At 35.3% G+C, this 26,061-nt stretch overlaps 1 protein-coding gene across 1 annotated transcript in view; it reads left to right on the top strand.

Moving 5' to 3' along the window:
• The window catches only part of wapl (cohesin release factor wings apart-like), a 71,724-nt gene extending 58,479 nt beyond the window's left edge, over positions 1-13,245 (top strand). Inside the window, exons 14-17 of the mRNA XM_089252993.1 lie at positions 1,086-1,236; positions 1,396-1,484; positions 8,461-8,556; positions 12,541-13,245. Coding sequence (XP_089109119.1) covers positions 1,086-1,236; positions 1,396-1,484; positions 8,461-8,556; positions 12,541-12,609 — 405 coding nt within the window. The 3' untranslated portion in view covers positions 12,610-13,245. The remainder of the gene's footprint in view (positions 1-1,085; positions 1,237-1,395; positions 1,485-8,460; positions 8,557-12,540) is intronic.
• Positions 13,246-26,061: the final 12,816 nt, after the last annotated feature.

The following is a 26,061-nucleotide window of genomic DNA, read 5'->3' as shown; positions in this document are numbered from 1 at the left end:
ATTTCACATATCTATTCCCCCCCCCCCCCATTTTTGAAAAATAAACAAAGATTTCTAACCAGTTTTGGGGAGTTTCACTTGATCTTAAAAAATATATACCTCTAAAACATTTTTTTATAGATTTGTTATTGTTTGTTATTCATAAGTGAAAAATTTTTATGGTTATCCATTTATAGAATTCAAAACAGATAAATCCAATTTTTTAATTCTGTGAATTTTTGCCACTTTCAAAAATGTGGCAAAAACTATTTTTGCTGGGTTGGTTTTTACCATAGTTTTTTCACTTCGGCAAAAACTTGCCAACCCTTTTACCCGTAAAAGAGTTCTTCATGATTTCCCTTACTCAATAAAGAACTCTTTGATCTCCTAGGTTTCCCATTATAAATACCTGGGCATTATAATCTCTTCCGATCTCTGCTGGAATCTTGATTATATTTTTAATAAATGTTTCTGAAAACTCTTTTTCCTTCGCCATAACCTGAAAAACTCCACCCATCATGTCCGTCATTTGTGCTACCAGACATATATTCTCCCTGCTCTCTCATATGCCTGTGAAGCCTGGGATCCCCATACCCAAACCAACATAGACAAATTAGAATCTATCTAAAATAAGTCCACTCTCTTCATTTTTAACTGTTGGTCTTCATCTGTCTCCATATCTGCACTCAAATGCCTACTCAATATCCAACCACTCTCCTCTCTTTGACTTATCTCTTGTTTAACTTTTCTTTACAAAATTCATCATGTGTTTTTTAATATTGACAAACATTCCCAAAAATTTCAACCCATCTTTGCCTCTTCAGATTGTCACAAATTTAGCTTCTTCCCAAGAACTATTATTGACTGGAACAACCTACCACCAAATATTGTAGATTGTACTATGATTTACGAATTTTCCTGTTCCATCAATTGTCATTTTCGTCATACATAACTTCCACATCCTCTGCCAAACAATATTGAATAAATAAATAAGTAAAATATTTTTTTTCTTGGTCCACAGAGTGTCATTATATCTTGAGGTTTCACTGTATTAGTGTTTTTGTGAGAAAAAAATATCGATGTTTCTTAATTTACTTTAATTTTAGCTTCTACACAGTCGCTTAGATGCAGCAAGATTGAGTGAAGAACAAGCAGATGAATTGTTGAATTCCACAGATGTGAATACCACTTCTGAGAAGAAAGACAATGAACAAGCTTCTTCTCAAGCTGAGTGCTTGGAAGAAACGCTGATGAAAAGTTAGTATCCATTATTTCTATGACCAAAAAAATTACCTTGATCCAGTTGGTTTCATTTTCTGTTTAAGATACTTTTACTTTTTTTTTACTTTTTTTTTTTTCCTATTTAATCATAAGAATGTGACTATCTCTTTGATTCTTTTTTTTCCTCTTTATTAGCTTTACAGAAAGCAGGCAAGCACATGGAGCACAGCATAATTGCAGCATACATCTCTCTACTTTTAGGCTGTGTAATCCAAAATAATCAAGTAGGTTGTTTTGTTGAGTATATATTTTTTTATTTTTTCATAAAAATAATACTGATTGTATAGTGGCCCCTCGGCTAACAAAAATAATTTGTTCCAGAATCACATTTCTTTGTTAGCCGAAAGTTATTTCCTGAAGGAAATCCTATACGAAAATATTTAATTTTCACCAGGTGCAGCACAAAATTTGTAGTTTTATCAAACACTAAGCAGCTCTGTAAAAAAATTTTTGAATTGGGTGAAGGCTGGAATGCAGTTTCACAATTGGATGAAGAATTTAAAAGATAAGATATTGAAGATCTTATTTTTTACACAACCCAAGCAGGTCTATTGGTGTTCCAATATGTAATGTTATTAGCATAGCTGCCAACTTTTGAAAATGAAAATTCGGGAGATTTTCGCGCACACCCGTATTTTATGCTAAAACCACTCCCTAATAAATACAATAGGGATTTTCCCAAATAAAATAGGGATTTTCCAAACATAAAAGTTGAAGCATAGGGAATAAAATCCCTACTCAAAAACTGAAGTCAAATTAAAATAGGGATTTTACACACATGGAAGTTAAACCCTTGGGAATAAAATTCCTACGCAAAAAACAAGTGAAATTTGAGGCCAAAACTTCAATGATGTAAAAATAAATATTGTGTTCAATCAGAAACGCTGTGAACAAACATTCGGCGCGAATGACCCCAAAATCATCGGAAGATGAAGGAAAACACCGTCAATTTTTGAAGAACACTGACTTTTTGTGACACTTGCTTGATGTTTTTTTTTCACTTCACGACTGATGATGGCAGTCTTTCCATGACCGATGTTTATGTCCGTAACACAACTTGTACAAAAAGGAAAAGTCAGCCCTCTTCTGGAACGTTTGATGAAAGGAAATTCATCGGAATAAGTATCTTTAAAATAGATTAAATATGTTTTTGCTTATCATTATTCATGCTTTGTTATATCGCACGTACGTAACTTCAACAAAAGAAATTTTGACCACATGTGCGTCACTATAATCTTCAATTATTATCCAGGACTATTGGCTGCTAAGCCATTTCCCTGCACGATAAGACAAACAACTTTCTTGTTACCGTCAGAGGGTTTGTAAAACTTCCTTAAAAAGGGAATTTCCCCATTTACGACGTGTGACGTCATTTCGAAAGGGAAAAAAAAGAGGCTTCATGCCCCACAAGAAATTCCTTAGGGATTATTTTCATAAGTGGGGATTTTTTTTAATGAAGTAGGGAATTTTTAGGGACAATTAGGGATTTTTGTGATTTTCGTAAAAATTCGGGAGATTTAAGAACTTTTCGGGAGATCGAGCAATGAAGATGAAATTCGGGAGATTCCCGAAAAATTCGGGAGACTTGGCAGCTATGTATTAGTCATATGTCTATCTCATCTTTTCCCATATGCATGGAAAAGATGAGCTCCTAGACAACGGAACCCTATAATAAGTTTGACTACAATACCTGTATTTTACAGGACATTCCTGTATTTTTGGTTGGACTAACTTTTTTTATACAATTTTCTAGAGTTTTCAACAAAGTTTATTTTAATCTGTTACCTTTACTGAAACTGTAGATGATTTTTATAACTTATGAACTATGTTTTAATAATTATCACCATAAATATATTTTTTACCATGAACTGCAATTCACTGTGATTTTCAGTAGTCCTCTTCGCCTACTTCACATTGGTAATTTTTCATAAAAAATTTATGATTTTACTCACTCTTAACAATGTGTTTGACGACAATCGGGGCTGTCCATATGTAATCTTGCCATGTTGAAGACCCTAATTTTTCATATTTTTACTAAATGAAATGTGATAACTAGGGATGTTGAAGTTTTTCCGTGAGATACTTGGATTTGCAATAGCCCTTGATTTCATCAATAATTAGCAATTTTGCTGAGAATTGCTTGTCTTGGTGGCAATTATTGATATTCCGTACATAGGATGGCAATTTTTAGAAAATTTTTTTTTGAAACATGGTCACTCAAAGTATGAGGGTCTAGTTTTTTAATTGAAACCAAGAAAATGTTACTAATATCAATTTCACAATTGAACAAATTCTCATTCTATGAGAATTGGTCTGCTTGCAGACCACCTTTAACATAGTCAAGGACCACAGGTTCAGAAATGCTGGACTATCGGGCTGTTCAGTTTGATGCTGAGTCTATCACTGAAAGAACTTGTACGCTGAAAAAAAAAATTCAGGTCTAGGCTTCTTCGTTTTTTTAATACATTTTGTATTAGCTTAATCTTTCATTTTATGTGAAATTGCTCAAAACCTCTTCGAAAAACAAGCCAATATGGATTTATCCGGAAAGGGATTTGAGGCAGACCTAAATTAATTGGGCACAGGGGATAATACTAATTCTATAATAATTATTATTGCCAAATTTCTGCTCACCATGTGGCTGTACTTGGTTAGAGTATGCATCTATTTTATTAGTTGAGGCAGAAGTACCATGAAAAAATCTTCATTAGCTAAAATAATCATAAGCCAAGGGGTTCATTAGCTGAGGTATCCTTATACATACATTTGGCAGTTGTATCACTTGGAGCTAAATATTCTTATTTATGTCTACTTAACTGTTCAAAGGCCAATGTTCCTTCCATAAATGGAGCATAGTTTTTATTTACAAAAATATCAGATAAAAATCGACTCAAACATTCCCGGTTTTTTAACATGACCATCGTGGAGCAGGGTCCCCAGGGTGGTATCTTTGGCATGTCCGCAAATCCAGAGTTTTCACAGGGGGCTCTATGGTGAATTTGTACTAGGAAAAAACAATGATGGTAATTGTCCTGGGCCTCAAGGCTATATCCCTATCTTTTGAGGGCCATTAGAAAAGACACCAATTTGTTTTTTTCCGTGAAGGAAGAAAGTTGTTTTTTGCAATTTTATTATCCTATTTTTTTTGTCACACTGATCTTTACCAACTAGCTATAGTGAACGGCAAATCGTGCAGTAAGCGTATGTGACTGAATGAGGGAGTTCAAGAAGATAAATAACGAACTAGCATAGGGTCCGTGAACGAATTGGCGAATCATTCTTCATTAATTGTTTTGCAACTTAAAGTGTGCAGTGTTGCGGTGAGGCTGTACCTAGGATTTTTTTGTTCCCTTACAATTCCATAATTTGATAATTTTGAAACAGTATTTTTGTTCCCACCTAAAATAGTGCCCCCCCCCCCTTCTAAATTTTGCCTCCCAGTGCAGTTGCCCCCTTCCCTGTTCTGTCCCTGCATCTCGACAAGCTTGACGTATTGATTTGCGTGGCTATCTATGCTTTCAAGTGATTCTTTAAAATGAGAACGTCCGTGTTACTATTCTGGGAAGCCACTTATGAACCATGAATTAGTCCAGGGAATCACGGGTGACAAGTTTGAGAACCACTGGAATACGGTAACAAGCATGTGATCTAGGCCGACGATGAATCAAATAACAAGCGTATAATATCAGACTTCAAAATACGTGAATAGAAATATGTGAAATCCATCCTCCAAAAGGACCCTTTGTTGATCCAATGCCTTCTTCCACATTCTCGGTGCACACAGGCCTGTTTTTTCACCAGTCTTTGTATAGTGGGGCCCACTATTGTGTAAAAAAATAATAATCAAGAATTATCTCGGGCCCCCGAGCTGGATCCCTGTCAGCTCCTACAGTGCTTCCATGTGCGAGTGTATGGATCATTGACTGTCGGATTTGGAAAATCGGCCTTGCAGCAGGGACGTAGCCAGAAATTTTTTTCAGGAGGGGGAACCGAAGTTAAAGAAGAATAGATTTGGCCATATTTTTCTCTTTTTTCGGTCATTTTTTCACATTTTTGGGAGGGACTAGACTCTTAAGCCCTCAGAGCTTGTTTTGGAAAGATTGTTGTAGGTGTCAAAGGAACTCTGATATGACGAAAACATTGTGGGTGTGGGGGGGGGGGGGAGTCTAGGGTTGCCAGACGTCTGTATATACGACCCGCAAGGGCATATGCAGGAATGGATTACACTGAATATTTCTGAATTACAGAGGGTTTAGGCGGTTTTACAAAGTTCCTTGGGGACATGGGGGATCACCCCTCCCCCCCCCCGTCTATTGGAAAAAATGTATTGGTTGGAGAAAAAAAAAGGAAAGGATATTCATTTACCCCCCTCCACGTAGACAAACAACCTATATCCGTTTATGCAGGAGAGGTGGGGCCTATGTGGCTTGAACCCTTAGGATCCTGTGGGGTGTTGTATTCAAATGAACTTTGAATTGATTAAAAATGAAGTTTTTATAAATTAAAAAAAAAATTGATGTTTTTTATTGTCAGAGGAGGGCCCTCTCCCTGTGAAAGAAAGTAAATCTAGTAAATATTTTTTGAGGGTGTAGAATATTGATTCTGGCATCAGTGGCAGATTAAAGTCAGTTGAGACCCCTTTCGCAAAAGAATATTGGGCCCCTTTTAAATTAGAAAAATTGTGAAGTCTGGGTTTTTTGGGGCCCTTCTGAAATCTATACTAACTATTGATTTTGTACAAAGGAACAACTGCTCTGTAGCTGAATGGGTATTCCTAACTATCATGGAAAAGCTGCAATTAAAGATAAAACAATCATCAACATCAAACAATAAAAAGGTTTTGTCTTCAGCTTATAAAAATAGATATGAATAATCATATTAACAGATGCACACTTTGCTGCATTTATTCTAAGCTAATCAGTGTTTATTTCTAATACGGGAATTGATGTCACATAAGAAAAGAGTATTAAGGGTTTTAAATTTATCAAAGAAAACTGTTGCTCTAGGTTTCTGGCAATTGCATTAAAATTTTTGGGGAAGTTGGAACCATTTCATGCCGAAAATTTTTTTTTTTTACCCTATGTTGATACAATGTTTGATTTTGAGTGGCAGAATAGGTTTTATAATTTTTTGAGTAAAGATGTAATTACGGAGAGTGATGTGAGATTTTTTTTAAACATGCTAACCACGGCCAAAGCATCCATTCCAAATAACGAAACATATTGGAAGTATGCAAAGCATCAAAACTAGTGTTTCTAATGAAGCAAATGAACAATTATTTTGAGGGTAAAATTATTCAATACGATATACATAAGATATCTATTCAAGAAATGGTTTTTTTTTTCTTTTTTTTCTTAATAAATTGTTCTGATACATCTCACAAGTATATGATTCTTTATCTTTAGTTTGCAAATATTTTTTAGTTACTCATTATTTTTATAAATTGTAATTTCTTTAATTGTATACTCTAAGAAAATATAGATTAATGACTAGTGTGTTAGTAATACATATTTAAGTATATATTTTGTTTAAAAAAATCATTAAAATAAAAAAAATCGTGATTTAAATGAAAAAAATCTTATTTAAATCAAAAATCACCAACCTTGACTGAGACCTATGTCACCTATCACCATTAGTGCTCGATCACCCACAGCACCCCTGGTTTTAAAACCACTGAGGACGTTGTTCTAATACTCAGTTGTAATTACTTTTGGCTTTACTAGGTTTCATTTGAATAAACCATTGTGGGCACAAAGTGAGTGTGATGCTGCAAAAATTAATAAATTTAAAATTTTCTCAGTAATAAGGCTCTGATACAAAAATTTGATTTATTTTTGTGTTGTAAGCACTGTCTTACAACACCCATTGTGTTGTAAGACAGTTTACTTACACACTATGGGTGGAGATACATGGAACCATGAAGTGGTTGCATCCACCCCCTCCTGCATCAAAGATTTCTATGGTAGATCAAAATACATTGTGTATATATGTATTCACATCATCATCATGCCCCATGAAAAGTTGCAAAAGATCAAAATTTATTTCTTATGTTTCTATAATATAAATTCACTCTTGTCCCCCATTTTATTAACACAAACCCCCTAAGGGGTCGTGACTCAGTTTGGGAACCACTGATATGAAAAAACCATCCACCATGGTTCATTATGTCGAATGAAAAAAGGTCATCAGAAAGTTTGAGAATCACTATCTCGACTCAGTGCATAAGCATATGATGGTGCATGTTAGGTTCTGGGGGGATGGGGAAAGTCTGATGATGGCATTATGGTTTTAGAAGTCATGCCCACAAAACACTTGAACAGTTAGAGAGCTCTTACATTTTGTATAAAATTATCAGCACTATGGCTTATACAAGTATATGTTACTGCCAAAGCCGGAAGTTGGCCACTTCGCGACTGCTAGCCAATTTCCAAATTTCAGGCTTTTGCTGGACTTTGGCTGGCCTCTGTATATTGATCCCTATACATACCTACTTATGTATTGCTAAGATATTAATATTCAGATTCCTTTTTGATCTTTAGGGTTGCCATAGCTAAGCATAATAACTATGGCTAATTATAAATGACCATAATTATCACAAAAAATATGACCTGGATGACCCAGAATCATAGGGATTGATATATAGGGGCAGCGAAAGCACAAATTTCAGACATTGGCCAGGTCAACTAGGCCGGTCTTCATGGGAACTGGCCAACTTTATCAGTAAATCATACTTGATTCCAAAAAAAATTCATTTCAATTTTTAATTTTAAAAAATTAACTTATTCGTCTTTGCTTGTATGACTTTCAGCGTGGTAAAAGTTCTTCTGATGCCACAAGAACGAAGAGATGTCATAATGAATTCCAGCACTGCAGATGGTTTCAATGATTTCCTGATATTTTTTATTTCTAGCCCACTTAAAAGAGTGTCTCATCAGTAGTCAATAAGTCTCTATTTTAGTTTTCTCTATTATGCTTCACTGTCAACAATACCAAGCACTGTCTGTGTTTTCTGTGCAATAAATTCATTGGATAAACATGTTTGAAATGCATTGTTCATGGCTGGTCGTGTGTAGTACAAATACAAAATTTGGCTGAGAAGTTGAAATTCTGCAAATTATTGAGGATACACAGATGAATAGAAAATGAATTTTGTGTAAGTAGATTGTATTTAGGTGTTAATTTTTTGGGACTTTTTTCCAGGAGTACTCCAGTATAATAAAAGAATATATGCCTGATGGAAACTTTGATGTGATGGTGGATGTGTTGAAAAAGTTCATGAGCTTTGTTAGTTTAACGGTAAGTTTCATTCAAAAGGATGTTTGTAACTGAGGAATAATAATGCTTTTATAATGTTTTAAGGTGTAACAAAAATTTAATGTGTCGCCAAAAACTGTATTCACAAAAAATATGAAAACTATTGAAAACTTTTTTAACTGGTATCAAAAACTGTTAGTGTTAATGAATTATGGGAAATATTTTTTTTATTACAGTAAATTCCACTTTCAGATAAAATTGTATTTGGTTTTTTAACCCTAAACCAGGGGTTTTCAAACTGAGTGCCTCCACACTTTGTCAGAAGTGGCGCGAAGCAGTGATCCGGACTGACAAAGGTTTTTTAAAGAGATTCTTGGTTAAACAGCTCTTGAGAGTCGGTGGATGTCGCAGAGAAGCATTGAAAGAAAAGGGACGGCGTGGGTGGAAAAAGTTTGGGAACCCCTGCCCTAAACAGTATAATAGTCAAAGATATGCTCGTCTGTTATAATACGAGAAAAAAAATTCAATTTTTTTTCCTTTAATCATCACTATCAGCACACTGCACTAGTCATCTATTCATGATGGGAGCAAGTTAAGGGTTAAACGTGAGTCTATCAAGAGAATTGCTTAATTCCATTAAATGAATATTAAAGAAATTATATATTTTTTGTGTTTGAATGTACTCTAATTTCACATATGATTTGGTATTCTTACTTATATTAAAATTGAATTGTGCTTTGTCTTGGGAATATTCTGCCATAACTAAATTAACTTAAATCATGTGTTTTCACTTGGTTTGTTTCTGGCCTAAATTCTTTATAGCCTGATGATATTATATTAATTCATATATCACTCTCATATCAGTCAATGGAACCCTGATTTTAAATTTTTTATAGGACCACCAAATAAAAACTTTTGAATCAGGGAAAACATAAAACCATTCTTAGGAAAAAAACTTAGTGTGGCCATAAATGAGTGTTCTAAATTACTTTTTTGGAAAAGTATTGTGAGGGTATGATTTTCATAAAGAGCGAAATATTGATAATGAGCGAAAAAAAAAAAAAAGTGGATCAACTCTTATAAAAAAAGTTTTCTTAATATAAAGGGTCTCATAAATAGTTACAAAATTGAAGGAGTCTGTATATTTGAATGCTGTTTGCGAAAAAAGTTATTCTCACAAACAGGATTTCTTGGTACAGGAAAAAAAAAGTTCACATTGTCAATGGAATGCACTGCAAGGTGACAGTCTCATTAAATGATGGTTGTATGATTTACATTTCTGAATTTTCCTGTTAATGATGCTTAAATAGGGATTTCACTGTAACCATGACATTGGTGGATAAAGCACTATTAGTGAAATTGTTTTAGTTTAGCCACAAATTGCTGGCTGAAGCTATTCTGACATTTTGGATGCAGAAGAGAGTGAAGACAGCTTCTGATCCAATCACTCCTCAGACTTTCTTTCTTGTGATGTCCTCTATCAAAAAAAAATTTTGAACTAATTTTTTTCTACCAGAAATAAATCCCCTTTTTGTGAGAATTACTTCGTTTGCTAACTACATTTAAATATACAGACTCCTTTGATTTTTATTAATTTTTAAACTATATATGAATTTATGTACATTAAATAATATGTAGTATTATATACAACGAAGAGCCAAAAAAACTGGTACACCTGCCTAATATCGTGTAGGGCCCCCGCGAGCCCCCAGAAGTGCCGCAACACAACGTGGCATGGACTCGACTAATGTCTGAATTAGTGCTGGAGGTAATTGCCACCATGAATCCTGCAGGGCTGTCCATAAATACATAGGAGTAAGAGGGGGTGGAGATGTCTTCTGAACAGCACGTTGCAAGGCATCCCAGATATGTTCAATAATGTTCATGTCTGGGGATTTAGGTGGCCAGCGGAAGTGTCTAAAGTCAGAAGAGTGTTCCTGGAGCCACTTTGTAGCTATTCTGGACGTGTGGGGTGTCGCATTGTCCTGCTGAAATTGTCCAAGTCCGTCAGAATGCACAATGGACATGAATGGGTGCAGGTGATCAGACAGGATGCTTACGTACCTGTCACCTGTCAGAGTCGTATCTAGACGTATCAGGGGTCCCATATCACGCCAACTGCACATGCCACATACCATCACAGAGCCTCCACCAGCTTGAACAGTCCCCTGTTGACATGTAGGGTCCATGGATTCATGAGGTTGTCTCCATACCCGTACACGTCCATCAGCTCGAAGCAATTGGAACCGAGACTCGTCAGACCAGGTAACGTGTTTCCAGTCCTCAACAGTCCAATGTCTGTGTTGTCATGCCCAGGCGAGGCGTAAAGCTTTGTGTCATGCAGTCATCAAGAGTACACAAGTGGAGCTTCGGCTCTGAAAGCCCATATCGATGATGTTTCGTTGAATGGTTCGCACGCTGACACTTGTTGATGGCCCAGCATCGAAATCTGCAGCAATTCACTGAAGGGTTGCACGTCTGTCACGTTTAATGATTCTCGTCAGTCATCGTTGGTCCCGTTCTTGCATGATCTTTTTCCGGCCGCAGCGATGTCGTAGATTTAATTTTTTACGGGATTCCCGATATTCACGGTACACTCGTGAAATGGTTGTGCGTGAAAATCCAAATTTCATCTCTACCTCGGAGATGCTATGTCCTATCTCTCGTGTGCCGACTATAACACCATGTTCAAACTCACTTAAATCTCGATAACCTGCCATTGTAGCAGCAGTAACCGATCTAACAACTATGCCAGACACTTGTTGTTATATAGGCGTTGCCTACTGCAGCGCTGTACTCTGATTGTTTCCATATCTCTTTATTTGCATACGCATGCCTGTACCAGTTTTTTTGGCTCTTCAGTTTATATCTGATATTCATTTTCGATTTTTTTCAGATCAAGATTCAATATGTTTCATCCATATCTTTTGACAGGATATTTTATCAAAAATATACTGTCACTATTTTCTCGTCAAATCCAAAAAATTATTTCAAATATTTCATTATTATAATATACAAAACAATAGCTTTCTGGTTAAGAGTAATGTTCAAAGTGTTGCCTCACATCATATCTGAAGAAATATATATTCAACAATAGGTTGACTACAAAGTACAATTGACTGGATACCAAGCAAAGATAATTTCGTAAAGAAAAGTCACATTTCTCTATGGGGAATCGAATCACCAACCTCTCACTTTCAAGGCGAGTTTCCTGTACTAAGGTTACGAAATGTTTGTCCTCTGTAATTTAATGCTAGAGCATTTGCCTGGATAGTGAAGAGGTTCGTAGTTCGGTTTCCCATTGAGGACTGTGACTTTTCTTTCTGAAATTATCATTGCTCCACATCTAGTCAATTGTACTTTGTATGATTAAATAATTAATAGTAAAGAGGTTGACTATTGCAGGCTGGACAAATCCCAGGCACCAAGTTGCCATGGTAACTAAAAAATTGGTATATATTGGCACCTAAAATTTCCTCTGTAGTTACTAAATTGTGCAGGCTGAGAGCAGCGTATAAAATGTTTGGAATTTATAGCACCATATCTGCCAACACATGAAAGAAGGTCACTATGTTCTAAAAAAGTCAAAAGAAGCATTATTTTGGATTATTTTTTGTTGTTTAAAAATGTTTTTGGCATCTAGTGTTTTTTTTTTTTTTTTTTGCAATTTGTCCAGCCTTGGACTATTGTATCGAGGATATTGTTATATTTATTACCTCTGTATGTGAAAAGAACTTGATTTACCGCCGTGTGTTTTTTCAAAGAAAAAAACATATATATGGGGACATATATAGACAACTATTTTTATTTAAAAAAAAAATTTTGTTAAGAAAAGGGTTCACAAAATAAATAAATAGTAGTTATAAATAACGTACCAAATGAGAAAATATATACCATTGATATAGGGAATGTGATGGGACCCCAGAAAAATTATGTGCAATTTAGGATATGAAAAATCAGAGTTTTCTACTGTAATTACCATTACTTAATCAGTTAATTTCTCTGTGTATATATTTTTTCAAATAGGGCTCAGTCGGCAGCACTGGTGTCAAGTCCATCCAGAGGATTATTGAAGTTTTCAGTAATAACAGCTAGCTACAAAGTGATTCAAGCATCTACAGTTAGACGATCTTCTTGGACAAGTCTTAAATTGAGAGACAAAAAAAGTTGTTCAGTAATTAGAGCTGAAAATGTAAAAAAAGAAAAGTTTTTTGAGCTGTATCTGCATCCTTGCATAAAGATCGTCATAGTACTCATTGATAGAGCACTCTTTAATTTTAAGCATATGAGAAACAGTTCATCGGTTGTGTGAGAGTACTTTTTTATTTCATTTAAATCAGATATTTATATTCTAAGTTTTCAAAGCTTTATAGAATAATTGTGAATCATGGTTTTTAATGTTTATTTAATATAGAAATCTCTTGCTGTACATTTCATCAACATACACACACACACATATAAATATATATATATATGTATGTAAGCCTCATGCATCATCATGACCTGATATATGTGAAGGTTAAAGCGCACGGTCTTGTCATAATTTCCTACAAATCGATTGTTCTTTTATTGTGTCTGAAATCCTTAATTATTGTGTGATTGTTACATTTTTATGGTTGTCACACCAGTTTGCTATTGGCGTAAGTAAATAAATATATATATATATTATTAACTAAAGATGTTTATCATGAGTATTGATATTCTGATAATGAATAAATATGTTAAAACTTGTATTCGTGTCATTCGCTGAACAAATTAATGTACAAAGTGGATGAAAAGTACTAGACACATTTTAAAAAATTAATTTAAAAAAACAACCATTTGATATAAAAAGCTGCAGTTTACACTTAAATACTTGTTGTAGACTTGGGTGGGGTTTTTTTTTTATAAATTCCTACTCACAGGTGGTACTGTATAGCAAAAAAACTTGAAATTATGCATAGAATGCAACACAAAACAGTTCATAATTAATATTTATGACTGTTCACGTTCGTGTAGCATGACTTTCAGGGTAACTATATGAATTCAGGGTAATTAAAACTACAAATTCTGCAGAGTGAGCCATCGATAAATAGGAGGACAATTAAGGATACTACTAAAAAACTATGAATTTTATTAGAATATTATAATCTGGAAACGACACAAGCTACTTACTTGTCATTTTGGTCACTGATGCTACTGACCTTCGCATGAAGCCACCCAAGGCGACGGATGCTTGCTAACAGTTGCCACCTAGTTGCCTGAACATGCTGCCCACCAGTATTTACATTGCTTACATGTAATATAAATGAAAATATATAAAATGCAATACAAGTTAATGCAAGGAAATATATAACACTTTGCTGAAAATAATAAAATGAAATTCCAATATAACAATGAAAAAAAAAAGAAGCATTATATAATGGTGTGTAAGATTGGTGCAGAGTCGAAGTGGTTGTCAACTGGTAGATAACAGAATTTTTTTACTTTTCTCTTGAATATCCCATCCTTGGCCCTTATAGAAACAGCTCTCACGATCCTGTCAATCCCTGTAAGCAACACAGTTACTCGACCAAGTCTACTGCAAAGGTGGTAGACAACCTTCTTTTACTCTGTATCATTCCAATTTTGGTGTATGTACTGCTGAATCGAGTACAATCTTCTGTTACTAGAACGAGATCACCCAGTGTGAGATTTCCCTTTAGTTTCAATCACTTGCTTCTCTGCAGCAGCTGGGAAAGATACTTGGCTCTCCAACGATTCCAGAAATGTTCCTGAAGACACTGTACCAATTGCCAACTGGTGAGATGGTTCATTTTTGTTTGTGTGAAGTCTGGCTCGGGCAACGCTGCACCTATGAGGAAATGACTGAGCATAAGAGCATACAAACTTGAACTTTCAAATGATCGTTTTAATCATTTGAAAGTTCACAGAGGATGAGAATTGAGACGTGCCTCACTCTGGGACAACAGAGTATACAGCTCTTCGAATATTAGTTGTATGCTGGAAGTGATTCGCCTAAAATGGTATTTCACAGCTTTCACTCCAGCTTCCCAAAAACCTCCCATGTGTGGAGGTGCTGGATGATTGAAATGCCAGTTTACTCCAACATCTGTGAAATGACTGGATACACATTTGTTATGAGTGCGAGATGCAAAGAAAGAAGCAAACTTTTTTAGCACCTCGTCAGCTTTCACAAAATTGGTTACACAGTCACTATACATATCACTCAGCTTTCCTCTCCTATAAATAAGGCAATTTAGAGTGGTGATGAATGTCTTTGTTGACAAGTCACTCAAACATTACAATGCACAGCCTTGGTTGAGAAGCATATGAAAAGTGCTAGATATCCTTTGCACAGTTTTGCTCGCGATGCTTTCGACATCCTGATGGTAAAGGTCCTCCATAATCAACATTAAGTAATGCTTCAACGCATTCCATTTTGCCATCCATCTCATCAGGATTATTGATTCCCTCAGTGTGGTTCCAATGAACCTCAGGGAGGAGCTCATGAATTTTTGTCACTCAATGAGCTACAAACGTCTTCCATCAGCTTGGATGTGAAGAGAGCCAGGCTGGAACTATTGTAGAGTCAGTCTAGCACCACATGTTGGTGTTGACTAGACGTTGTGCATTGCATGTAAACTTGATAAGCCTCGCAAGCGGCATTGCTTCACACAGTTGAATCGAGGCAAGGTTGTTGGCTTCGCAGAGGCTACTCGTGTCTTTGCAGTTTTGAGTTGGACCTTTGCAATGCCTTCACTAGAAACTGTTCAAATGTACACAATCGTGGAGTATGCCTTTTCTGATGCATTGCTGAAACCATTAATTTCTAATGCGAGTTGAGAGATATGCATCAGATGTCTAGGAATTCAAATGTTGTCTACTTTGCTTGAAGTCTTGATAAAATGATAACCATCAATTGTGAACGTCCTCTGACAATTTTTCATCCGAAGACAATTCAGCCTTCTACATTTCTTGTATTAGAATCTTGAGATTGATTCCAATAGAAGCTAGCTATCCAAGTAGGTCAAATACCTTGGAGATTTGTGATAGAACAGAATGTTTGGTTCACTATTGCATGGGTCTCCTGTGGCAATTTTGAAAACAAATGTCATCCTTTGGTTTCCAAAAAATGGCCAAAGTTTTGATGTCAGTCCCAATTTCAAATAAAGTACTCATTGCACGAAAGTCATTTGGTGGAGATATGAAAATGCCTTTTTCATTTGATGCCCATTTTTTCAAGAAGAATCCACTGTTTTGAAATTTGATGATTTCCTCTACAAAATCTGTTCCATCAATATTGCTTTAGGAAACTCATCCTTTTCATCTGCAGCCAACTGTTGCAGGCACGGTAGCTAAGAAGGTGTTGATGCAGTTCCATGAGTAAGTCAGCAATTGATACTCCTTGATAAGTATGTTTGGTGATTTCCTCCACAGAATTGGTACTTTGTGTCGTCTGGGTGAACAAAGACTTGACGACACGTCTTGACAATATCTGCTGTCATTGCGACCTTGTGAGTTCGGAAGTGGAAAAGAAGTGTGGCAATATATCATCTTGCAGTGTTGGTCTAACCATCAGTTTATCATTTAGCAACAAACCTCACGAAGACTTTGCTGAAACATCAAAAACCACATGAAACTTTTCTTGTTTCTATGTCTTCATAACCATGACAATGGTCAATAGAGCCTGGGCAATGTATGGTACGAAATATGTGATGATCCGAAGCAGTTGAAACAAAGTGTGCTTTTCGACTGTTGCTTTTGTAGCTGAAACACTCTGATCGAGGGATTTCAAGCATTTGAAAAGAGGGTGGTTTCCTTTGAAGACCAGACATGTGTTAGAAACACCAGAATTTATTGACACTGATTTGCATGTTTCAAGCGCATTTATCAGGTGACCTTGCATCGTCGAGCTGACTGAACCTGGTGATTTGTTTGTGCTGACAGCTGCAAGGGTGCAAGCTCGATTATTGTTGAATTCTTGCCATGCACTGAAAGTGAAAAGTTTTTTATCCCCTAATGTGAATGAAGAGACCACTGGTGCAAAGATGCCAGATCCAGCTTCGTGGACAGGAAGTAGATCAGGATACTGTCCGAATGTTGCACCGGTTGCTGGAACGATTGTAGAGCTTCCAGACATTTGTGGTATCTAGAAGCCAATGTAGGCATGTCACTGATTCACGTGTGATGTTCGGTTGCGGAAACAGTTTGTCCAGACTTGCCTGAATACTCTGTTTTGTTGTTGAATCGATTGCACAAGAGTGTCCATGCTTTTCCATAATTGCTTCCTGTGAACAGGATCACTTGAATAACTTGTGTCCCTGGACACACAATTTCAAATATTGTAGTTTTTGACTGACTGTTAGACCCTTACTCAGATTGATGGTCATTGTAAACATATCACGAAATGGCAACCAATCATTAAGTTTGCCACTGGATGAAGGCAGTTCAACTTTTGGTCAATGCACGGAACTAGATTTTTAATTTACAATACTTGTGATTGTTTCATTGATCCCGATGCTTGGGCCATGCTGAAGCAAAGATCATGAATCTGACTTGCCAAATAGTCAAATTCCCATTCGTGGGCTATCAGATGTTCATCCCTTTGACAAAATGATTTCATCATTCAAGGTACTGAGCTCCATCCACAGTTCACTGGTTTGGTCTTGATAGACTTCCAGCTGATGCTGAGGGAGATCATCGTTGTTGAGCTTCGGTTTGACAATGTTACCTCACACCAACCGTTCCTTTACCAAGGATTTCATCTGAAGACTATTGCCACTGGTTATGCTTTTCTTGCTGGGTTTCAGCACCATAAATGTTCAAGGTGACTAAAACTACAAATTCCACAGAGTGAGCCATCTATAAATAAAGAGACAATTAAGGATACTACTAACAAACTATGAATTTTATTGGAATATTACAAGCAGGAAAAGACACGAGCCACATGTTGTCAGTTTGGTTACTACGATGCTACTGAACTGCGCATACAGCCAACCAAGGCAACAGCTGCTTGCTAACAATATACTCCTACTATCTAGGGGCCTGAACAATGACAATCCCCAACATATAAAACTACTGCATTTGAATATGAGCACCCTTTGTATCTCATGGCTACATCTGAAGGGGTGAAAGGGTGCGTCATGTTGAAGTATTGTATTCTTATGCAACGCACATTGTCATGAGCATTAATTATGTACTGTGTTGAGTGTTTCGTGGTACAGCATTAGCTGTGAGTGAAATCTTGAACTATTTTTTTATTTAACAAAAAGAAAGGCCTCAAAAAAAGTATTTTCATGTGAACTACTTTTTGTGTTGATTGGTTGATTTTTTTAATTTTTAAAATGTGTCAAGTACTGTTTGCCCAACCTGTTATTTTCTTGTAAAACTTTCTTTAAAAAACATTGAAATTTCTTAGTGAAGATTATATTCTGCTTCATAATTTATCTTTTCTTTCTTCTCCTGAAATATTGGAATAGAAATTAAGTTTTGAAAATTAATTTTTAAAAAATAGTTTTTCAAATTCCAAGTGAGCATACAAGAGCACTTGTATGTTTGCTGTCAAATAATTACTTAGTTACAATGCAAACTTATGTCTAGTATTTTATACAGACAAACACTGTGAATTTGAAAATATTTATGAAGTTTAAAATTCATACGAAATTAATTTGTTGTTTTGAATTATGCTCATTAAACAGAAATTGAATGTGAAATGAAAACTGCATGCGTTTAATTTTACAATTGTAATATAAAAATCAATGCTGCATTTAATGTAAAACCATGTGCACTTACCTATGAAACCGAAGTTTATTTCTATCATCCTTTAATTTTCCCCATCGGTTGGTGCAATTATAGGCAGAACACAATATCACCATTTGTGTATGTGCAGCTATATTAATGAAATAATATGAAAACTGAAAAAAATACTTAAGATGTGTCAATTTCCCCATTGTTTACATGCTGAAATCGTTAATGTTTTGCCTACTTTGCTTCGTCACGCCCATTTTTGTATTCCTCCACGTCGGCTCATGCACATTCTTGCTATTGTATAGAGAGCATCCAACCGCCATGACGGCAGAGACATCAAATGCAAGGAAATGTTGGAAAGATTAAAAAATAGGATAGAGAGAACTCATCTAAAAATGAAAAAAGATTAAATTATTTATTTCATTAACACTGGAATCATTTCTTTTGTTGATGCTGAAAAATTTCTTTCAATTCTTGAATTTTCCTTCATTAATTCTTAATTTTCTTCCATTAATCCTGGAATTATTTCCTTTATTAATTAATATTTCTTTCATTACTTCTTAAATAATTATTTTCATAAATTCTGGATTTGTTTCTTTTATTAATGCTGAATTATTTCTTTCATTAATTCTAGAATTATATCTCATTAATTCTGGAATTATCTCTTTCCTTAATTCTGGAATTATCTTTCATTTATTGTCGAATGATCTTCCATTAATTCTGTAGTTATTGCTTTCAATTATTTTGGAATTATCACTTCATTAATTTTGGTATTATCTCTTTCCTTTATTCTGGAATTATCTCTAATTAAAATTCTAGAATTTTTCTTTCATTAATTTTGGAATTCTCTCTCATTCATTCTGTAATTATATTATTTTTTTTGTCTCTTTCATTAATTCTGGAATCGCCTCTCCCATTAATTTTAGAATTATCTCTTCGATGCTGAAATTATTCCTTTCATTTATTGTTTTAAACTCCTGTGGATGCGATAAGAAAATAACGGGAGATTGTTTTTGTTTTCACTGAATCCACATGATCTTCCGACCAAAGATGGGGGACACCGTTCTTAAGTGGCTATAACCGTTCTCGACCAATACCTTCTAGAGCAGGCTACCTTGCTCTAGAAGGTATTGTCTCGACACCGCCAAGACTGAGACCGCTGACGTCATACTCCAGTAATATAAGCTCGATGATAGGGAGTCTTCACTCCAGTTTCTGTATTGCTTAGTGGCATGAACAGGCCAAATTTTTCAATTAAGGTCTTTATTACAGCTTTGGAACCATGGAGGTATTATCTAGTAGAGATGGCAACGCGGCAAAGATCAAATGATTCCGGGTTGCCTTTTCCTGGCATCTATCGCGTTTTCCATTCAGCACAAACATTGCAAGTGCCTAATGCTTTTCTATGAGAATTTTCTGAACTTCGGTGGCCTCTCTTAAATTTCGAATTAATTTTAAATGCCAAATAATGTTGCAGATAGTTAGACTATATTACCAAGAAGATCTCGTTTAAAAATTTTGAGTAGCCTATCGCAAGTTAGCGGGAGAAAAAACTATTTAATTGATTACGAATGGATAATATCGTGTTTCTTCTATGAGTATTTCATGCTTTGGAATCGTATTATACTCAACTATAGATAGGACAGTATACACAGAATCATGTGGCCCCGCAAATTGGTCCTGAGGTCAGGGCCTGACATCAAAGAACCAAAAAGTAATTCGGCATGCGCGTATAGGCAGCTTATAAGTTGCTATAGCAACAGATAGCGTCCATTCAGCACAAACCATTGAGAAGAAATATAAGTTATAAACTTATATAATAGTTAATATAACTTTTTATTTCTCCTCTAAGGCACAAACAAGCGGAATAGGGTTGCCGAAAGGCAGGACATCAAGTGACCTTTTATCATCTCCCATGGAGGAAAGAATAACAGGAGGTGACGTCAGGAACGAAAATTGAAGCTGTTGTGGCAACCCTATGGGCTGACAAGTAAGCCCAAACAAACCGCTCTTTTCCCTATACTTAACATGTGTTTTGCCGGATCGAATTCTTTTAAAATATTAATAACAAAATAAATTTAAGCACCATGACTGTTTAATGTGTCTTCAGGTAATCTACATGATCTAGTAAAGGAGAAAACTTAAATCTTATCCATATACAAGGGGTTGTTATATTTTTAATTTATTTTTGAAAAATGGGAAGATCATTTTTCACTCTCGAATCGTCGTAAGTTTTTAGTTCAGTGCTTCAATTTATTTTAAAAATTTGATGCATCACATTAATGTCTATGGGAATATGATTAATTAAAATAATATGAAGCTGCAATAAAATGCAATTTCATAATTTTTATCTTTCAACTGTTTATCTTGCCTTTTTGTTTCGTTCATCATTATGATAGATCCGGGACATTTCGAAAGTGTTTCAGGCCCGTGGGCGCTCGTCTTAAGCTTTACATGAGGAATTTTGATTTCTGAATCAATCCTGAGGTGCTTGAGCACCTTCTGACAGGGCCGTAGCTAGGATTTTTGCCGCCCCCCGTGCCTCAAAGTACGGGGGAAATGCTCGAACGTCGTCCGCCACTGTGTATTTATGGTTTTGCTGCCTGTAGGCTGTACAAATTTCGCCCCCCTTCTTCCGTTCCTCTCTCATACAAATACAAATACAAATACAACGCCACAACAGGCAAAATGCCCAACGAGGTGGCTGATAAAAAGATGCCCATAAAAATATGGTTGTCATATGTTTCAAAAATACAGCAACCCAATTAAAAATGCAATTAACACAAATTACAAACAATATATACACATGATAAAATATTGTACAATGCCCATAAAGAATACTTATGGTTGTCTTATTCTAAGAATGGATAGCTTCTCGATTTACCCCAACATGTTTATCGTATTTCTTTTTAAACGTGTCAATTGTGTTACAATTTACTACCTCCGGGGGTAAGCTATTCCATTTATTAACAACCCTATTGGAGAAAAATTCCCTGCGACACCATAACCTTGCATTGTCCCTCACCAATCGATACTGGTGTCCCCTTGTAAAAGCTCATATTCTTGAATACGTATTACTGGAAATATATGCCGCCCATCCGAACTTTCCGCTATGTGGATGTATTGAGAAAAAAATATTAAAAAATAAAAAACTTTTTTTTACGAGCCGCGATAAGTCATGTCTCTGGACTATAGTATTTAGAAAAATAATCTGGGCTGTTCTTTTTTCTCTTCATTTTGTACCAATTGCTTTACTTTTAAAGTGGTATGTGTACGAAAATTTGACAAAAAAGTTTCGAATTGAATTTGAAATCTAAAATTGTGTCTGTGTTCGAGTTTTTGCCTGGAATGGAGAAATATTTCTACAATATTTTAATATAAACAGCTGAAAGGCATTATATATGCTAATGTTTTGCATATATATTGTTTTTCGCAAAAAAAAGTCAGATTTTTTCAAACACCGCTTGTTCAAGTGTCTTTAAACATTGTATTTCTCTCAGCACTGAGGTGTTACATACTTTGGCATAATTTTTTTAAAATTAAAATGCCGAGAAGAAATTTTGTGGCACAAAATATGGGTAAATTTTGGTTATTTTTGTAAAAGGTTCCATGTTGTTGAACTTAATATTAGAAAACAAATAACAACTAAAATTCTAAAAGCTCTCATTCAATTGTATAAATATATCCACAGAATTTGAGGGAAAAAAATCGAGTTCCTGAAGTGAATGGTAAATTTTTAAATGATTTTTAAAAACGGGGATGTTTCTCATAGGAAAGCATGGGAAGCCACGGTTTGTTTGGGCTTACTTAGTCCCTTTAATAGAGCGATCACTGGCTTCACCTGGCAACCCAGATTCCCATGCTTCCTCAATGGAGGCGCTAGTCACGTCACCTCCTGTTATTCTTTCCTCCATGATCATCTCCACCCCATAATACCTCCATGTCCTTTACGTGATCTCTTAAAGAAGGGCGGCCATTGAGAAGAAATATAAGTATTTCTCTAAGAGGGCGGCTGGTAACCCAACGCGGCAATAAATTTTTTTTAGAAAGATATAGCCATTTAGTTCTCCATTTCAATGGAGAGAAAAGACAATCAAAGATGTTTTTTTGTATGAAATTAATCGAAGCATCTCCTAAAAGTTCACTAAAATTGAAAAATAAAAAAAGTTTTCAACTTACAAATTACATATCAAAAACAGAACTTTTTAGCCATCTATCGAATAAAATCAAAACTATATTATGTGAACTGAGTCTCGCACTGCTGGATCCCGTTAGGGGGTCATTCAAGTATTACGTCAGCATCGAGGGTGGGGAGTTTCGGATTTGCTGACTTTTGATGACAAGGGGGGGGGGGGGTTTGAAGGTTACTTACATCATCAACCACCCCTTTTTGAAGATATGAAATATTCTAAGCTGCTGACGAAATTTTGCTGACAGGACGGGGGGGGGGGGTGTCAAAAATGGCTGAAAATCTGCTTACGTAATACTTGAATGGCCCCCTTATAACGAACTCGTAACTAAGAGACCGGAGAAATCACTTCGTTATACAAGTTTTTGCATTGTTTTTCCTAAAACGGGATTCGACTGTAGTTTTGTTTTTATCTGATAGGTAACAGCAGGAGTTTTTAGTTTTCGTTCTTTAATAGCTCCATGTGTGGTTGTTGTCAAGTTGATGAAAATCGCCACTAGAAGAAAAGTACTGCAAATCGAAGACTACATTTGACAGAACTAGTTCCACGGAAAAATAAAACTTAATTCCAATTAAAAAAAACATTGAACGTGCCATACATATGAACTACGTATTTATCATCATAAAATAATATAAAAATTTTGTATCCATAATTTCAATTCAGATGAAATCGGCCTTACCTGGTAGCAAAGCCGCTTGAAAGGTGCAGCCGCTCTTAATCAGGGCCGTCTCTATTCTACAGGCTGCCAAATAGTCTAACAGACTTTTTTTAAATTACATATTGTATGTTCATACATATTGTGTAGGCCTGTATATGTATGTTTACAGCGGAACTCCAATAACAACCTCTGTTCTAACTAGGGATGGGACGAATAGCAATTTGGCCAAATAACCAAACATTCATCGAACGAATATCAATTTTCCTTAAATCCATTACAATTGTAAATGAAATTAGTGTTCTTAATTGATAATAAAGTTCTTGATAATCTCAAATGATAGAAATTAAATTTAATATTAAATTTATTACTTACAGAATAAATATTTTTTTCAAAACTTGTTATAATTTTACATCTAATTAAGAAAACGTCAAGCATTACTTATTCTCTGCTAATAATGCATCATAAAATTTCAGACTTATTTTTCCTCTTTAGATGTTCTTTGCTCCTTTCGCCTCTTTCGGTAGCTCCATATGTATCATGTCTTGATACATCCTTGAGTTTGAGCATGACTTACACAAGTTCACTCTTATGCCTTAATACAGTAGGATTCTATTTTGAGTTTCGTGTTTTCCTTATCTTGTCCTAGAAATTCACCATGACATAATCTCTTTCACAGAAAGGAATAAACACAGCGCAGTAAAATATAATCAATAAATTTTAATTTATTAGAAAAACTCCAATTAATATGATTTTTTAAAATTGTTGTGCACACCGATATTTAGCCGAACCAAATATTTGGCAAAAGGGACGAATATACTGAATAACAGCCAAATATTCGTTCCATCTCCAATTATAACGGCATCTGAGATAAAATGACTGCTATCTCAGGTAATTCCTACAGATAATGTTAATGAACCCTAGCATGTAACGTCCTCCGATACGACACATTTTGAACTCTTTTGCTCAGGGGGTATCGGAAGAGTTTGGAACTTGTGGGCTCATTTTCAACTTTAGGTAAGGATTTTGATTGCTGAATCAATTCAGTGGGTGCTCGAGCACCTTTAGCTTTGAGGCCACTACTTTTGCTCTCAATATTTTTGCATAATGATCCTGTACAGAATTGCTCCATCAGAATAAGTTGATATTGAGCTTATCACATAAAAAAAAGCGGGAAAACATGAAAAAAGACATTTTTTGAAAGGTCTTTTACTCAAGAGATGCATTTTTTTTAATTGACAATTCCTGTACGTGACACATTAGAGCATTAAGAGATTATGTTCTGAATATAAATTTGTCAGAGTTAAATTTTCTAGCAACACCCAGGACTTTTTCAAGTAGATTTTTGTCATTTGTTTGAATAGGCAATTAATTTTTTTTTAATGCACTGCTTCTCTATGCCAAATGAATGTTATAACAAAGTTTTCGACTGTATGAAAGTGAGAATAAAATATATTATTGTAAATAAAGTGTTGTGTATAAAAGTGGTAATGAAATATTTATTTCACTGTAAATAATTTGTGTATATATCTGTGAAAGTGGGCAATATGCTTTTTATTTCACCTATTTCAAATTCAGAATATATAGTTTGAATGTATTTCCCATAATACAAACCACCTATGGACCATGTTTCATAAATTTATGATTACTCTTAATATCGTGTATTCATTGGCAAATGAAGTGTGGTTATGATTAAAAATACATGTGCAGGCTATATGAAAAAGAAATAAGTATTTGTGTGTATGGGATTTGATCAAAATTTTATATATTCGAGATCACTGTTATGAGGTGTTTGTTTTTTAATTCATGGGAAATACACTATTCTTTACGTTAATAAACTATTTTTTTTCAAAAAGTGTGTCTTTATTTTTGCTGAAATGCTTTATTTAAATGAAAAAAAAATTAAGTTAGAACGTGACTTTTTAAAAAAAAAAAAATATAGGAAGGCACAGCTACGTGATATTTGCCTGTCGAAAGGAATGACAAATTTTATAGTTAAATATTACGGTAAAGTGTAATCGAATCATACAGGTTCAGGGATAGAGAGCGCGCAGACGATGCTCCGACCATCGGCCTCTTTGTATGACGTCATCGAAACTCACAAGCAGGCCCGGTAGAATAGAGACGGCCCTGTCTTAGGCTGGGACCTGACTACGGCGCGGTTGCACGCGGTTGAGGTTGGGGGGGAAGGCATCATCTATAGTTTTATTCTGTCAACGCACAGATACAACTGCAACCGCTGAGCGCGGTTTTTTCAACCGAGAAAATCCACATTTTTTGGGACGGTTGGGGTAACCGGAAAGCTGCCATCATGTATTGCAAAGGCTTGAGCTCCCTGATGACGGTTCGGCTGGACCTGCGGTTGCTCTCTTCCATTGTCTATTAAGTGGTTTGACAAGGAGGGTGATGGGATTTCGGATGCACTGGACAAAGGAATTGCTCTCCTTCTCAGGCTGCCATAAAAAAATGAGAGGAGAAGACAAATTCGAGGAACTGTATGGTGAAGATCCATGCGACGGAAACTAATTCTTTGTTTGGCGCTTTTGCACTGATAACAATAAAAAAAACCAATGAAGAAAAAATTAAATTTTTCTAACTAGTGAAATTTTTTTGCTTTCCTACATGAGCATACATTGAAACTCGGTTATAATGACATTCATAAACTAACGTGATTACGCTAAAACCGAGATGTATATTTTAGAACACTTGAATGAAATGCATTGGATCCCGATTATAATGTTTTAGCAAAAAACCAATTAGTCACCTCATCCAAAAGAGTACAAATTACCACGGGGCCCAACCATTTATAATAAATTCATAAAAAATTAGAAGTAAAAATAATCAGACATCTGAAGGAATATATTTTTATATTTGCAAATTCTCCATATCAAACTTTTGAAACATTTATTAAAAGCTTAAGTATGAACCGGGGATGAAATATGTCCCTAAGAGCTGCATTGTGTGTTTTGCTTT

Source organism: Pholcus phalangioides, unplaced genomic scaffold (assembly GCF_987345545.1).
Source record: "Pholcus phalangioides strain wild (caught in Gottingen) unplaced genomic scaffold, Ppha-v1.0 ptg000031l_1, whole genome shotgun sequence".
NCBI lineage: Eukaryota > Metazoa > Arthropoda > Arachnida > Araneae > Pholcidae > Pholcus > Pholcus phalangioides.
Note: the sequence above shows the minus strand (reverse complement) of the source record. Positions and strands in the feature narration are given on the sequence as shown.